General features: G+C 52.9%; 2 protein-coding genes across 2 annotated transcripts; one reads left to right on the top strand and one right to left on the bottom strand.

The window, feature by feature from the left end:
• Positions 1-1319: 1319 nt before the first annotated feature.
• Positions 1320-4519, bottom strand: LOC133080744 (asialoglycoprotein receptor 1-like). The gene is given in 9 exon segments (XM_061176862.1): positions 1320-1584; positions 1723-1829; positions 1905-2056; positions 2151-2237; positions 2450-2521; positions 2599-2694; positions 2822-2938; positions 4126-4209; positions 4479-4519. Coding segments are annotated over 8 exon segments (963 nt in total). The 5' UTR covers positions 4193-4209; positions 4479-4519.
• A 1786-nt stretch (positions 4520-6305) lies between these two features.
• LOC133080743 (cytochrome c oxidase assembly factor 8-like) lies at positions 6306-8606 on the top strand. The gene is made up of 3 exons (XM_061176861.1): positions 6306-6311; positions 8025-8222; positions 8349-8606. Exons 1-3 carry the CDS (start codon positions 6306-6308, stop codon positions 8604-8606), a joined length of 462 nt encoding a protein of 153 aa, XP_061032844.1.
• Positions 8607-13966: the final 5360 nt, after the last annotated feature.

Below are 13966 nucleotides of genomic sequence, written 5' to 3'. Positions count from 1 at the left end.
GGAGGTCTTACCTGTGGGTTAATTTGTCCATTTTGGTTGATAAACCCATAAGTGTCCATAAAGTCTTCATCTGTTTGTCCTGTTAACTCCCATCTGGGTTGTGGATTCTATCTGCTGTGGTTTTCTCTTGCATGGTATTGGTTTTCCTCCCATGTTGGTGATTCTGGGTTGTGGGTTCACCTTTGCATTTGTTGTATTTGTTACCTAACTGTGGATGCTGCTTCTGTTCACATTGGGGTGGTTCTGTTCCTGGGGGCATTGCTGGAGGTAGGATGATCCCAGTGAAACCAAGCAGGACCCTGCAGGGACCTCCCAGATACAAAAGCCCCTCCATGTCCCTTGTCTCTTGTTTGTAAAAAAAAAAAAAAAAAAAAAGCTGTACTCTCCCAAGCCTCCCCTGAGTCACAAAAAAACAAGCTTAAGAAGTTAATGATTAGGACAATAGAGTCACAGAATCTTTAGTTCCTCCCTGAAGGACATAGACAATAGTGTCTGCGGCACACTCCTGAGTTGTTTTGCAGATACTAAAACCACCACCAAATGGAAAAAGTTAACTGCACGATGACCAGGCTGTAGTCATGACATAAGCTGCTCCATCTTGTACAATTCAAGAACTGGTCTCAAGGAAATGGGAACAAACCGACCCTGGAACTGAAGATTAACTATACTTGAAACAATCAAGATGATGCTGATCAGACCTCCGCATGACCAATTTCAAGGTGATTATCAGAGCTAACTGTGCTGTTCTGCATGTAGCCCCCTGCCCTGCCTATGTACCCATGAAACTCCCCTTTAAAACCTCGTGCGCCCTGATCAGCAAGGGGAAGTTACTTCTTTGGGACATGAATCCACCTTCTCCCCAGGATTGCCAGCTTCCTCAGTAAAGCTATATTTCCTTTTACCCAGCACTTGTCTCTCAGTATTGGATTCTTGAGAGACAAGCAGCCGAAACTGAGTTCAGTAACACCAGTAACAATGCCGCTTTACAGCTGAGACTCAGGGAGCAGAATAACTTGCCCTAACTCACATACCTGTAAATAAGGAATCCAGGCCACCTGGCCCAAAGCCCAGACAGTTCTCAGGATGACCCGCTGCCTGCCCAAGGCTATCTAGTGCCAACCAGCCCAATCCCAATTCCTAATCCCCAACAACAAGACAACTCAGAATGTTTCATATATTTCTCCTCTTTTTACTCTAAAAAACAAGTTGACAATAATAACCTGCAAACCACAGAAAGTGGCATGGGTTTCAATCTCTTCGCCCCTCCAAACATCAGTCTACATTCCTCAGACACCACCCTTCCCCCTTCCCTCCAAATCTTAGATGAAAATCCAGAAGCCCCCAGATAGGAGGGTCCCCAAACCAGGAGCCCTACGGCAGGTAAAGGCATTGAGGAAATAAATTAGGGGGAGAGGAGGCTGCTAGCTTTCACTGTCCCTGTCCCGCTGTGTCTCGCAGACCCACCGGTAGGGCCTCTGACAGACGTCATCGTTCCAGCGGCCGTCGCCCGTGAAGTGGGCACAGTCTTCACCTCCTCCGAGCCCGTGCCCATACCAGTCGTCCGGCTGCTCTGGTCTCCAGTTCCTAAAGAGACCAGATGGATGCAGGCCCGAGGGGCCCAGACCCTCAGCCAAGCCGAGCAGCCCCCGGCGCGCTGGGACCCGCCAGGCTGGGACGGTGGGGTGCAGGTGGAGGGCAGAGCCGCGGGGCGCACACACTCACTTGAAGCCCGACTCATAGTCTGTCCCGTCTACCCATTTCCAGGGCCCGTTTTGGTCAGTGAGACCCATCCAGGTGTTCACAGGGCCCATGTGATGCTGGATAAATTTCTGGGGAGAGAGGAGGGGCTGGTGATCTCTCCTTAGACCTGCCAGCCTCCCAGCCGAGCCCTGCCAGGCCCTCACCTGCTCCTCCCAGGAGCCCACCACCACCAGGTGGGCGTCCTCCAGCTGGCAGTACTTCTCAGCCTCGGGCCAGGGCTTCCCCGAGCGAGAGAACCAGTAGCAGCTGCCTTCATGCTCCACCCAGTTCACGGGGCAGCACGTCCTTTCAGAGCCTTGGGGGGGGGGGGCGGGGGCAGGCAGAGGGAGGGTGAGGGGCTGAGCGGAAGTGGGCAGGAAAGCGGGGCCGGGCAGCACCCACCCCCTCACCGTTGCCCTGGAGGACGGCCACCTGACAGCTCAGGCTTCGCAGGTCAGACACAAACTGCTGCACGTGGAGCAGCAAGCTGGAGTGATCTGGGGAGACAGAGGGCAGAGGGGGAGGGGAATCAGTGGGGGAGGGCAAGGAAGCCAGGACGAAGACTGGGGCTGGGAAGGCTCTGTCATCTGCGTGCTGGGGCGTGAAGATGGATCACAGATGCTCCTGCCGTAAGGCCCCTTGGTTTGGCCTGAGAGACCCCTGTATCCTGCACGCGGAAGCCTGCGCGCACACAGGCTCCCTCGCTGACCTTCACTCAGGTCCTGCTGCTGTTTCTCCAGTTGGGACTCCAGAGACTTCATCTTTCTGCCCACATTTCCTCCTAGAGGAGAGACTTGCTCAGTGTCCCAGTGTCCCTACGTTCCCAGCCCCCCCAGCCCCAGTCCCAGCCCTCCTCACCCTGGACGCTCAGGGCCTTGACCTTGGCCTCCGTGCTCACTGTGAGGTTGCTGAACGTTTCTCTCAGGGCCCGCAGCTCCTCCTGCAGCTTGGAGTCTGGGCAGAAGTGGGTGTGCATAGGACAAAATTAGGAGGTTGTGTCCACCATCACAGCAGCCAGCACGTCCCCTACCCACCCACCCTCAACATTGCTCCCTTCCCAGCCCACCCCCGGGGAACCCACTCTGGGATCCGATCACACAGACAACCACCAGCAGCAGGAGGCTAAGGCCGATGGAGATCAGGATGAGGCTGGGTCCGGAGCAGAGACGCCGAAAGAGTGAGTGGGGAGGAGGCGGCCCTGCAAGAGGAGAGGGCATCAGGAGCCTGGGGCAGCTCTGGGTTCCTAGAAGGAGAGCAGCCTGAGCCTCCTCTAGCCGACTAGGAGGAACGTTATCGATGAAGAAATTCGGGCGGTGGGTGGCCCGGAGAAGCCAGAGGCAACTGGAGGTGGGGAGGGGCGCGAAGCTTTGACCCGCCGGAGCCCTACCCAGGCCTTGGGCCTTTGCTGACACCTGCTGGCCGGGCTGAGTCACTGCAGCCTCAGAACTCAGCCTGGAGGATGGATGGAGTTTGCGAGCTGGAGGAGACTGGGTGGGGGGGGCCGCCTTGCAGGTGGGGCAAGAGGAGTGGATTTCTTGGTTTCCCCTCGAATCCCACTCCTCTTTGGCTGCGCGCAGGGAAAGAGGCGGAGTAACCAGACTTCAGGTCCCTCAAGTTGCTCCCACCCGGGAGCCCTGTCCCTGTGAGCTGGAATATGGGGGCTTCCCCTCCATTTTTGCCGGCAGTCCCTTCCCCCATCGAAGGTCGCTGCCCACTCCCATCCACCAAGAACTTCATCCTGGCTCAGCCGAAGCAACATCCCTGCTCGCAGGAGAAAGAAAGGGGGCTTGCTTTTTGATGTAAGAGAGCCTCATCCTCCCCCAACCAGAGATCCCTCAGAGCCGTCGCAGAAATCTTCCCCTTGACCAAACTGATCCCTGGCACCAATGCACTCACGCACACTCACACACTCACGCACACTCACACACACTCACACTCACTCACACACACGCACTCACACACACACACAGCACACTCACACACTAACACGCACTCACACACGCACACTTACACGCACACACTCACACACACTCACACAGTTGGCCAAGGCTCACAGGGTGTTGAAAGAGGAAAGAAGAAGGAGGCCTAACTTCTTCCAGTTAGTCCCACGCCCCTGGGCGCCCCCCTCCCCAGGGTCCTGAGAAGTCGGTGACAAGGTGAGGGACAGGAGGGTCACGCAGAAGCCTGGGGGCAGCCGTCACCAAGAAAGGAAATCCAGCCCTACACCCTGCACCTCCCCTAAGAGGGGCAGCTCAGACGCGGTGTCCCTGTGAGTGGGGCAGACCCAGGGAGAGTCGGGGTTACAGAAAGAAGCAGGAGCTGAGTGGAGGGAGCGACAGCCACCTAGTGCTCGCCTTTCAGAAATGGGGGGAGGCCTCCCCTCACTTTTTCTGTGCTGATGGTCATTCTCCTCGTTGTCCAGATGCTGAAGATCTTGATACTCCTTTGTCATGGTAGGGCTGGCTGGACCTGGGACCAGGTCAAGGCTGGGGTTAGGGCTGAGGCTATGGCAGAACAGAGTTGGGGTGTGTGGTCCAGTCCCTTTCTAGGTGATCAGCAGCTGCACGGAGACCTTTCTTCTTGCTCCCATTCCCTCCCAGGCCTGGCATCCAAAATCCATCTTCTACAGTTTTCCCACTCCATCCCCAGCCCTCCTGACATGGGTCCCCTTCATCCCCTCCCCCACCCCACCCCACCCCCCAGTTAGTCCCCTCCCACAGCCTTTCTTCCCCTTTTACTTGCTGAAGGTCTCAAGGTTGACTCCTGGGTCCCTCGATGCTGCGCAGATCCCAGGCTAAGAAACGGGCTGAAGCCTGGCGGATTAGGGTGCGCAGACAGCCCTGGATGGTGGGAGAGGAGGGGGCAGGGTCCATATGAGGGCCCTGAGCCCTGTGCGTCTGCCTGTCTGTGCGTCTGCGTGTCTATGTGTCCAAACACACCAAACTTGGCATCTCCAGTGCCCAGGACTTTGGACGTAAACAGAGGTAGAACTGGATTTGGAACTCTGGGGGTGTGGGGCTGGGAGCGGGGGATGGGTTGCCTCTTCTTTTCTTCCCAGGGATGGGGAGTCTCCCCGGTCTGTCCCCATTCCTTGTATGTAGTCACCTCACTCATGGCACCGTTTGGGAGGGGGCCAGGCCAGGAGGGGCCAGGGTGCAGTTTGCCGTTTCCCCTCTGCCCCTCCCCCATTTCACTTCCTGCCTTTGAATTTCCCAGAATTGGTGGTGTCTCCAAATATCCCTGACCGGGATCAGAGGGGCCGATCTCTGCTCTTGCCCAATCCAGGCCTGTGACCCTGGCATCTGAGCCTGGGCCCGGCTTCCTTGGGGCTCAGCCTCCAGACTCCCCAGCCTGGGGCTGAATGGCTTTGCTCTCCGGGGGAGTAAAGCCCTCCCAGCTGCGTAGGGGGCAGTGCGGGGAGAGGCCGGAGGACAGGCTTTTCCCACTCAGCCGGGATTGGTGCCAACAAACCTCCAGTGACTCCTGTGTGCTTTTCCGTCATTACCTCCTCTCATTAGCCCCCCGAGCACATCCCTATTCGATTCGCAGATGAGGAAACCGAGACCCTGAATGGTAAGAGCTTACCCAGGGTCACACTGCAAGGAACAGCAGAGGGAGGACGGGATGTGGGCAGCTGGACTCCAGGACCTGTGTGCTGCCCCCAGAACCAGGGTCCCATCCCGTCACCATAGCTGGGCCCCGGGGTCCCAGAAATGCTGAAAGTGGTCCCTTACAGCCCCATGGAGAGTTCAGGGAGTGTTGTGTTCAGAGAGGAGTGTCTGGATTGGAATTATGCTAAATTAGAAATTGGGCGATGTTAAAGATGTTAATAAGTCTCGCTTTAGGACCAAATGTGAAGTCACGGGAATCCTAGGTTACAGTTATTTCAGTGAGAAAACTAGACCTGAGTTAGGAGAGTTTACATTACATGAGATATTCAGGAACACATCCCTTGCATAAAATAAGAAGCCCTGGCTGCATGCTCCTTTGTCTGTGTCTTGAAAAGCCCCATGTTGTTTGCATGCACTGGGACTGTGGCCAGTAATTTTGGTGACTGTTGGGCTGTTAATTTGGCTTTCTCTGATATTATCGCTTACGATCTGGTTTATTCAGGCAAACAAACCTACGATGTTTCGGTCAGAATAATGGTCACCCTTACAGGAGTGGTGATTGGAAGGGAGCTCCTGGGCGATGGAAATGTTCTACTTCTTGAACTGGATGCCAGTTGCAAGGCTGTGTTCAGTTTGTAAAACTGCTGAAAGCTGTACACTTAAGATCTGTGCATTCTTCTGTTTGCATCTTATACAGGAATAAGATGTTCCTGCAAGCTGGTTCTACCCTATAACCATATTCCCAACCCATTGCTTAGGGAGCAGTACTTGGACCAGTGCCGAAAAATACGCCAAAGCCAACAACTTTAGGGTAAGAGTCAGAGGTGATAAAACACTGTGAAGAAAGCCAGACAAACAACATGATACACCCAGTGGCTGACTTACAAGCCACCTGTACAATACCAGAGATAATCCTGAGAAACTAAAAAGTAGCTAAAAACAAAACAACGCCACATGGCGGTAGATATATGCACCCTGAGAACTCTTTACATTTATCCCTTTAAGAATGTATACCTTGGGGGTCTTCCCTGGTGGCGCAGTGGTTGAGAATCTGCCTGCCAATGCAGGGGACACGGGTTCGAGCCCTGGTCTGGGAAGATCCCACATGCCGCGGAGCAACTAGGCCCGTGAGCCACAACTACTGAGCCTGCGCGTCTGGAGCCTGTGCTCCGCAACAAGAGAGGCCGCGATAGTGAGAGGCCCGCGCACCGCGATGAAGAGTGGCCCCCGCTTGCCACAACTAGAGAAAGCCCTCGCACAGAAACGAAGACCCGACACAGCCAAAAATAAAAAAAATTAAAAAAGAAGATATACCTTGGGATTTCCCTGGCGGTCCAGTGGTTAGGACTCTGCACTTCCACAGCAGGGGTCCTGGGTTCGATCCCTGGTCAGGGAACCCACAAGCTGCGCAGCGAGGCCAAAAAAACAAAAAAGAATATATACCTTGAATTATGCAAGGTCTTCAGGGACATAGCCTCGTGTATTCATTTTCTATTGCAGAGTAACAATGCACCCCAAACTTAGTGGCTTGAAATGACACCCATTTATTAGCTCATAGCTCCGTAGGGCAGAAGTCCAAGCTGGCTTCTCTGCTCAGGGTCTGACAAAGCTGAGATTAAGGTGCTGGCAGGACTGTATTCATTTTTGGAGGCAAAGGAGAAGAATCTGCTCCCAAGCTCCTTCAGGTTGTTGACAGAATCCAGTTCCTTGCAGCCGTAGGACTGAGACCCCCATCTCCTTGCTGGCTGTCGTCTGGGGGCCACCCTCTCTTCCTCGAGGCCACCTGCCTTCCTCATCGCATGGCCCCTCCATCTGCAAAGTCAGCAACAGTGCCTGGAATCTTCCTCGAGATGCAGATCTCTCTGACTCCCCCTGTGCTTTCAAAGGGGCTCCTGGGATTAGATTAGGCCCACCTGGAGAATCTTCCTGTCCTAAGGTCAGCTGTGTACATGACATACACAACAACTTAAGAACAGGAGTCAGAGGTGATAAGGCACTATGAAGAAAGCCAGACAAACAACACGATACACTGGGTGCTGATTTACAAGCCAGCCGCCGGTACAATGTGTACGGCCATAGGTAATGGTCACTCCCTATAACATAACAATTGTGAGAGAGATATCTCAGCATGTTCTCAGGTGCTGGGGAGGACAGTATGGAATCTTGGGGGCCACTTTTAGAACTCTGCCTCTTCATGCAAGGCGACGCTGTCCCCTCTGAGTACACTTCACCTTGGGATATGGAGCACGTGCAGAGAGCAATTCAGAGAGGCCGGGCTCCAAACCTGGGAATCCCACCACCAGGCTCCCTAGGGGAGGTCTGTGACGGTGGCCTGAAAGAACAGGAAGGATTTTTATCAGTTGTAATAAGCAAGTGACCCTGGAAAGAGTGGGAGAAATGTCCAGAGTTGTAGCTTGGGCCACCCTGAGGAGGGCCTTGAATCTCGGGGTGAGGCATCTTGAATGTCATTCAGAAGCACAGAGGTCTCCAAACTGGGGGGACATGTGCCCCAGGGGGATCACAAGATCATCCATTAAGAGGGTGGCAAGAGGCGGACTCTGGGAGGGCTCACGCCAAGGAGTGCTTCCCAGAACTTCTGCTGCCAGTGTCCTTGTCCCCACGGTGAGCCACGGCCATCCCCCGCCTCTGCAGGAAACCCTCCAACACTAGCAGGTCTCGAGATTCTGCCCTCCAAGAAAATCTTGCCATGATTGGATAGGACCCCCAGATAAACATTCAAACCTTCAACCTGTTCACTTTTACATCCCTGAAAATGAATCACCATTGGAACAAAAGTTAAGAGAATTAAGACAAGAAACACAAGAACGGAACCAACAGTTCTGGGCAAACCAGAATTTGACTTTTCTAAAGGCTTTGAGATGGGCCACTTCTCAGGAAATCCACATCCAGACTTCTCCAGAGCACTGAGAGCTGTGTCCTAGCCAAGGAAAAACAAAAAGACGAAGAAAGGGAGTTCTGATAGCTGTCTTCTTTTAGGAAAAAGAAGAATTTATTGACTCAAGACTAAAAGCCAAAGGCCTGGAACTGAGAGCTGAATCAGGTCAAAAAGCAACACTGAATGCAGAAGAAATGGCTGACTTTTACAAGGAATTTTTAAGTAAAAATTTTCGGAAGCACAGGTATTGTAACAGGGACTGGTATAAGCGTAATTTGGCCATCACCTTCTTCATGGGAAAAGTGGCCCTGGAGAGGATTTGGAACAAGCTTAGACTGAAACAAAAGACCAGCAATTAGGAGCCCATCCTGACCCGCCCACCCTGACCCACCCACCGGCGTCTGAGTTTCCACGAGAAGCAGCTGCTTATAGGAGCTCATTTTAGCAGCTGCTTATAGGAGCTCTACAACCTGTGAGTGCAGGGCAGGCTGGGAGGACGTGGGTCCTGGTGCACTGTGGCCCATGTGGCTCTGTCCTGACTGTGGATTCCAAGCTGGCTCTTGGTCACGGAAGTGATGTTAAATAAAACCCAAGCACTGTGGGGGGAAAAAAAAAAAAAGAGGGTGTGGCAAGAAAACATTAGAACTTTATTTAGGGAATCCCCTGGCGGTCCAGTGGTTAGGACTCTGGGCTTTCACTGCTTAGGGCCCGGGTTCAATCCCTGGTGGGGAACTAAAGTCCCTCAAGCTGTGTGGCGTGGCAAAAAAAAACAAAACCAAAAAACAAAACAAAACACTTTATATATATTTTTATTCCTTTTCTTTAGCTTTCTACTTGGGGATGTGTTTTATCATGTATATAATAGACTTGTACGGTGGTAAATGTGTGTTAGTGATCTATTGCTGTAAAATGATCACTCCAAAACTGAGCAATTTAAAACAAGGAATATTTATCATCTCACTCAGTTTCTGAGGGTCAGGAATCTGGGTGCAGCTTAGCGGGTTTGTTCTGGCTCAGAGTCTCTCATGAGAGTGCAGTCAGGATGTATGTCCATGCTACAGTCATTTGAAGACCTGACTGAGACTGGAGGATCAGCTTCCAAGGTGACTCACTCACAAGACTGGCAAGTTAGTGCTGGCTGTTGGCAGGAGGTCTCAGCTCCTCACCACATGGGCTCCTCCACAGGGCTGCTTGAGTGTCCTTGCAACATGGCAGCTGGCTTCCCCCAGAGCAAATGATCGGAGAGCACAAGTTGAAGGCTGCAATTTCTTTTATGACCTAGCCTCAGAAGTAACACTCCATCATCTCCACAGCATCCTAGTGGCTCGCCAGTGTGGAAAGGAACCACACGAGAGTGTGAATACCAGGGGGTGAGAATAATCAGGGGCCATCTTGAAGGCTGGCTGCCACAAGATGTATAGAATTATTAGATGAGTGAATATGCACTGGGGACACACAACCAAAAACACTGTACTGATGCTGGCACCTGAACAGCCAAGTTAAAGACTGACTACAGGGGCCCATGAAGAGTTGCAGGCAGGGCAGTGGTGAGGTCAGAGCTGTAAGGTGAACAATGGCCTGGCCTCGGGGTGGGTGCTGGGTCAAAGGTGGGTCCCTGAGAGACAGGGAGCTCTGTCAGGAGGTTGCTGAGTTGGTCTCAGTAAGAAAGTGTGAGGCTTGAGGCCAGAGAGGGAAGGTCACAGGGGCAGAACTTTGCAGAAGAATGGAGCTGACCTGGTGGCTGCTGAACACAGAGCGAAGGGGGGATGGGGGCAAGGACAGCAGTGCACCTGACCAGGGTCCAGAAGGCTCCTGGAGACCACAGAGATTTCTGGTTACACTGAAGGCAGGGTCTTGGGTGCTACCCTGTGATGAGGCCACAGTGGAAAGAAAGCAGCCCAGGACGGAGTTCCCCCCTGTGGGGGAAGCAGAAGAGAGAGCCCCAGGAAGGTGGGGTGACCTTCAGGGACAGCTCTGGGGACCCCAAGTGCCAGATTAAAGATGGTCAAGGAGAAAGGGGTCTGGGCCTCCTATCGGGGTGAGTCAGGAAGAGGGAAGTGCTTGTCTGGCAGGTGGAGGCGGGGCCTGGGCAGTTGGGGGATGGAGAAGGGGCTGGTGGGGAAAGGGGGCATGTGGACGCTGAGAAGGAAGGATGCCGACGGCCAGAGGTCCCCAAGAAGGATGTTAAGGGGGTGGAAAACTAGTGAAGCAGAAAGAACCTAAAGGCTGCTATCAGACAGACCTGAGTTCACCTTATCTAGAAAGTGGGTTTAATGCCCATCTCAGAGTTATGTCAAGGTTAAATAAGATAATGAGTGGAAAGCCCTTAGCACAGTGCCTGGCACGTACCAAGTGCTCTGTGCATACTACCTATTTTTATTCTTATTATTATCACTAGCAGCACAGCCAAGAGTTGAGTTACCTCCAGGGCCTCTGCATGAGGGGACAGGGGGAAGGCTGGGTCAGGATAGCAGAGGAGGTCTCTCCCCAGATCCCAGAGGGTGGTGAGCAACTTCCCCGGGGGCAGAACTGGGGCCCTGGGGTGTTGTCTGAGTTAAGACAGCCCCCTCCCCTTCCATGGAGGAGACCTGCGTCCTGAGCCCACACCTGCTCACACCTCTCTCTCAGAGCGCCTTTGACCTCGTGTTTGGAGTGGGCCCCAGACCCAGAGGGTTGGGATTCCACCTCGTGCCTCTCAGCACCCTGTGGGCTGCAGAATCATGTACCCAGCAGACCCAGCAGAAGAGGTGACAACAAATGGGCAGAGGGGCGCAGAAAAGGCTCTGTGCTGACTTTCCAAAGAGGGTGACCTGTGGTTCCCCAAATCTAGCCGAGGCTGACTTGGGCTTGGGTGGAGATGAGACAGGGGAGGTTAGGGAGCTGCACTAGGGCTGGAGGGCTCAGAGCCAGGAACAGCGGCAGAGAAAGAGGGGGCTCTGAGCAGGAAGGGGGAGACAGCCACTGCACGCAAGTTTCAGATGTGAACTGATAAACCCACCCAGGGGCTTCAACATCCCCTCCCTGGGGCTGGGCGAGAACTCGCCTGTGTGGAGGGGCCGCAGCGCCCCGTCTCCCATAGGCGCACCCCGTCCTGGCTCCGTCCTCCCCAACCCCACTGTCTTTTGTGCTGGGACAGCCAGGATCCTGTGACCCAGGACCTTCTCTCCTCCTCTCTCCTACTTTTAGAGGGTGAAAATTTTAGAAAATTGTAAAACTCCAAAGGTTTCCAAGTTTTATTTAACTTTCAAGTTTACCCAGTAACAGAGAACAGATCAAGAGGCCAAAAGCAATAACCATTACCACATCCTAACGTGTGCCAGGCAGTGTGCCAATGGCTTTACGTGTTTTTTCCCTTTATTCCTCACAAGAATCCAACAAAATAGTTACTATTCCCATTTAACAGCCAGGGAAACAGGGTCAGAGGAGTTAAGCTCTTTGGCCAGTTGCAGTGACGCCGCGCCTCTCACCCTGACCTCACGACCACCTCCTCCCTGGCTCTCTACTGCCCCCGACCATACCTTCTTCACCAGGACCCACGGCAGCCAGCCGCGCCCCTCTTACAGCCCTCCCGCAGGACTCTTCCTGGCGTTTATAAAATCCACGTGAAGGCCTCAGGCCTTGCTGACTCCTCTGACCCATATCCTACTTACCTCCCTCCCCTGACCCTGCTCCACTCTGTGACCTCTTTCTGTCCACCAACATTACAAGCTTCTTCCTACTTTGCATCCTCTCTCTACCTGACACACTCCCCCACCCCATGCTTCATCACAGTTCAGGTCTCAACTCAAATGTCGCTCCAAGAAGAAGCCTCCCTGACCACCCTGTCTAAACTAGCAAGGACACACACCCAGTGGTCACTTTCTTTCCTCATTAGCACCATCATTACGTTAAATTCCCTGCATTCCTTTACTTGCTACTCTCTTTCCCCACTGGGTAGACCCCCCAAGTTCCCTGAGGGCAGGGACACTGTGTTCCCAGCATTTCAAACACTGCCTGGCACCAAGGAAGATCCAAATTAGTATTTGCTGAAAAAAATAGAGGGGGGTGAAGAGGAGCCAGGCTTTTTAAAAATAATAATAAATTTAAAAATAAATAAAAGCGGGGACAAAAAAAAAAAAGAGGGTCAGGCTTTGAACTCCAGTCTGTGTGGGAACCCAGCGTGCCTACCACTCAAGCACATGTGGTCTCCCTAAAGGGCCAGGAAACAGCTCTTTATAGATTTGGAAGAATACATCCCAAACTGCTAACATGCTTCCCTCTGAGGAGTACGTGGAATGAGATGGGGAAGGAACTTTTTTTTAACCACGTGTATTTCTATATTTATTTGCAGTTTTGTAAGGTACGTGTATTAGTGTTGTAACCTAAAACATAACGCATGCAGAACTAGGGGATTTTACCCCTTCTCAGTGAACTCTCCTTAACCCCTTAGATGCAGACGGGTTACCTGCACACACCTTCCTCAGCTCACAGCTTTCTCCCTTCAGCCGATGGCAGAGAATGTGAGCACAGCCTCAAACCATTTGCTCCTACGCAGAATCAAGCTAAAAGAAGGGTTATTGGAAAAGGCGGTGCTTCTCCATCCAGCAAGACATCAGAATCACCTGGGACGTTTCCTGAAAGGCAGACCACCCCTCCCCCCGCCGCGCCCCACCCCCAGGACTGGCCTCTGCTGGATAGAGTGCTGCTCAAAAACCAGCAGGGCGATCCAGAGAGGACCCCTGCTTTAAGGGCCACACCTCTGGGGATCTCCGCCTCTAGCCTTGGATCTGGTCAGGCCAGGGCAGCACCCCTCAACGCTGCCCCTGGGGGTTGGTCTTTTCCATCCAACTCTCAACTTTGGCAGGGGTGGCTACAAAATTGCCCTTTTGCACAGTTCAGGACTTAACCACCCCACCTCAGCCTTCCTCCCTGGGGTCCCTGAATGAGAGAGAGAAAGGGGTAGGTGGGATCCCCCAGCTGGTGCCAGCAATGGCTCATCTATGCTGCAGTTGAGGCTGGTGTGAGGGGAGCCTATCAAGCATATGAACAGTGGCAGAAGGGAAGCTGAGAACGAGTATCTACAGAGCAGCATCTGAGAAACTTCAGTTAGGATTTAGGGCCCAGGAAAACCTGACTCCCTAAAAGAGCCAGAAGTTTTTCTCCTTCATAACATACACAACATACATGTATATGTATGTATGTATGTATGTAATGGACCATTTCCCTTTTTGCCCTGTCTACCAGGAAGCTCAGAAATCATATTTACCCTCATAGCTAATACATCTGTTTCTCCTATTTTTACCTTTGGTATCACGTTCTATTTTCCTACCCTTATTATTTGCAAAACTGCTTCAAATATTTCCTATAGAGATGGGGCAGACATAAAGAAATCCAATGAATATTCATTCACACAGCATTTCTTATCGGCAAACCTCTCTGAAGGTCACTGCCAGAGCCCAGTTCTGTCCACAGCTCCATGAACATGAATGAAGTGTCCTCACTATTTTCTTTAGAGACTATTGTGCTGCCCGACAGGACTGAGACAGCCCAGGGGAGTGGTCAGGGCTGGGCTACATTTGCAAGTCCTCTTTCTGGGTCTGTCAGTGACCTTGGACGGAGCTCCAGCCCCGCCCCACCCCACCCCCAGGCCCATTCTTCACTAACGACTCTGGAGCCTTGATTTGAAGGTTCCTCCAAGGCCCCTTTCAGGCCCCTCTATCCTGTGGGGTGGGGGATGCAG

This window comes from Eubalaena glacialis, chromosome 19 (assembly GCF_028564815.1).
Source record: "Eubalaena glacialis isolate mEubGla1 chromosome 19, mEubGla1.1.hap2.+ XY, whole genome shotgun sequence".
Taxonomy (NCBI): domain Eukaryota; kingdom Metazoa; phylum Chordata; class Mammalia; order Artiodactyla; family Balaenidae; genus Eubalaena; species Eubalaena glacialis.
This window is presented reverse-complemented; position numbering and strand designations above follow the sequence as displayed.

What these genes read in the sequence shown, in the direction of transcription:
- LOC133080743 (XM_061176861.1), top strand. An exon ending in AGAATTTGACTTTTCTAAAG is followed by an intron (nt 8,223 to 8,348) that starts GCTTTGAGATGG and finishes GTCTTCTTTTAG; the next exon opens with GAAAAAGAAGAATTTATTGA.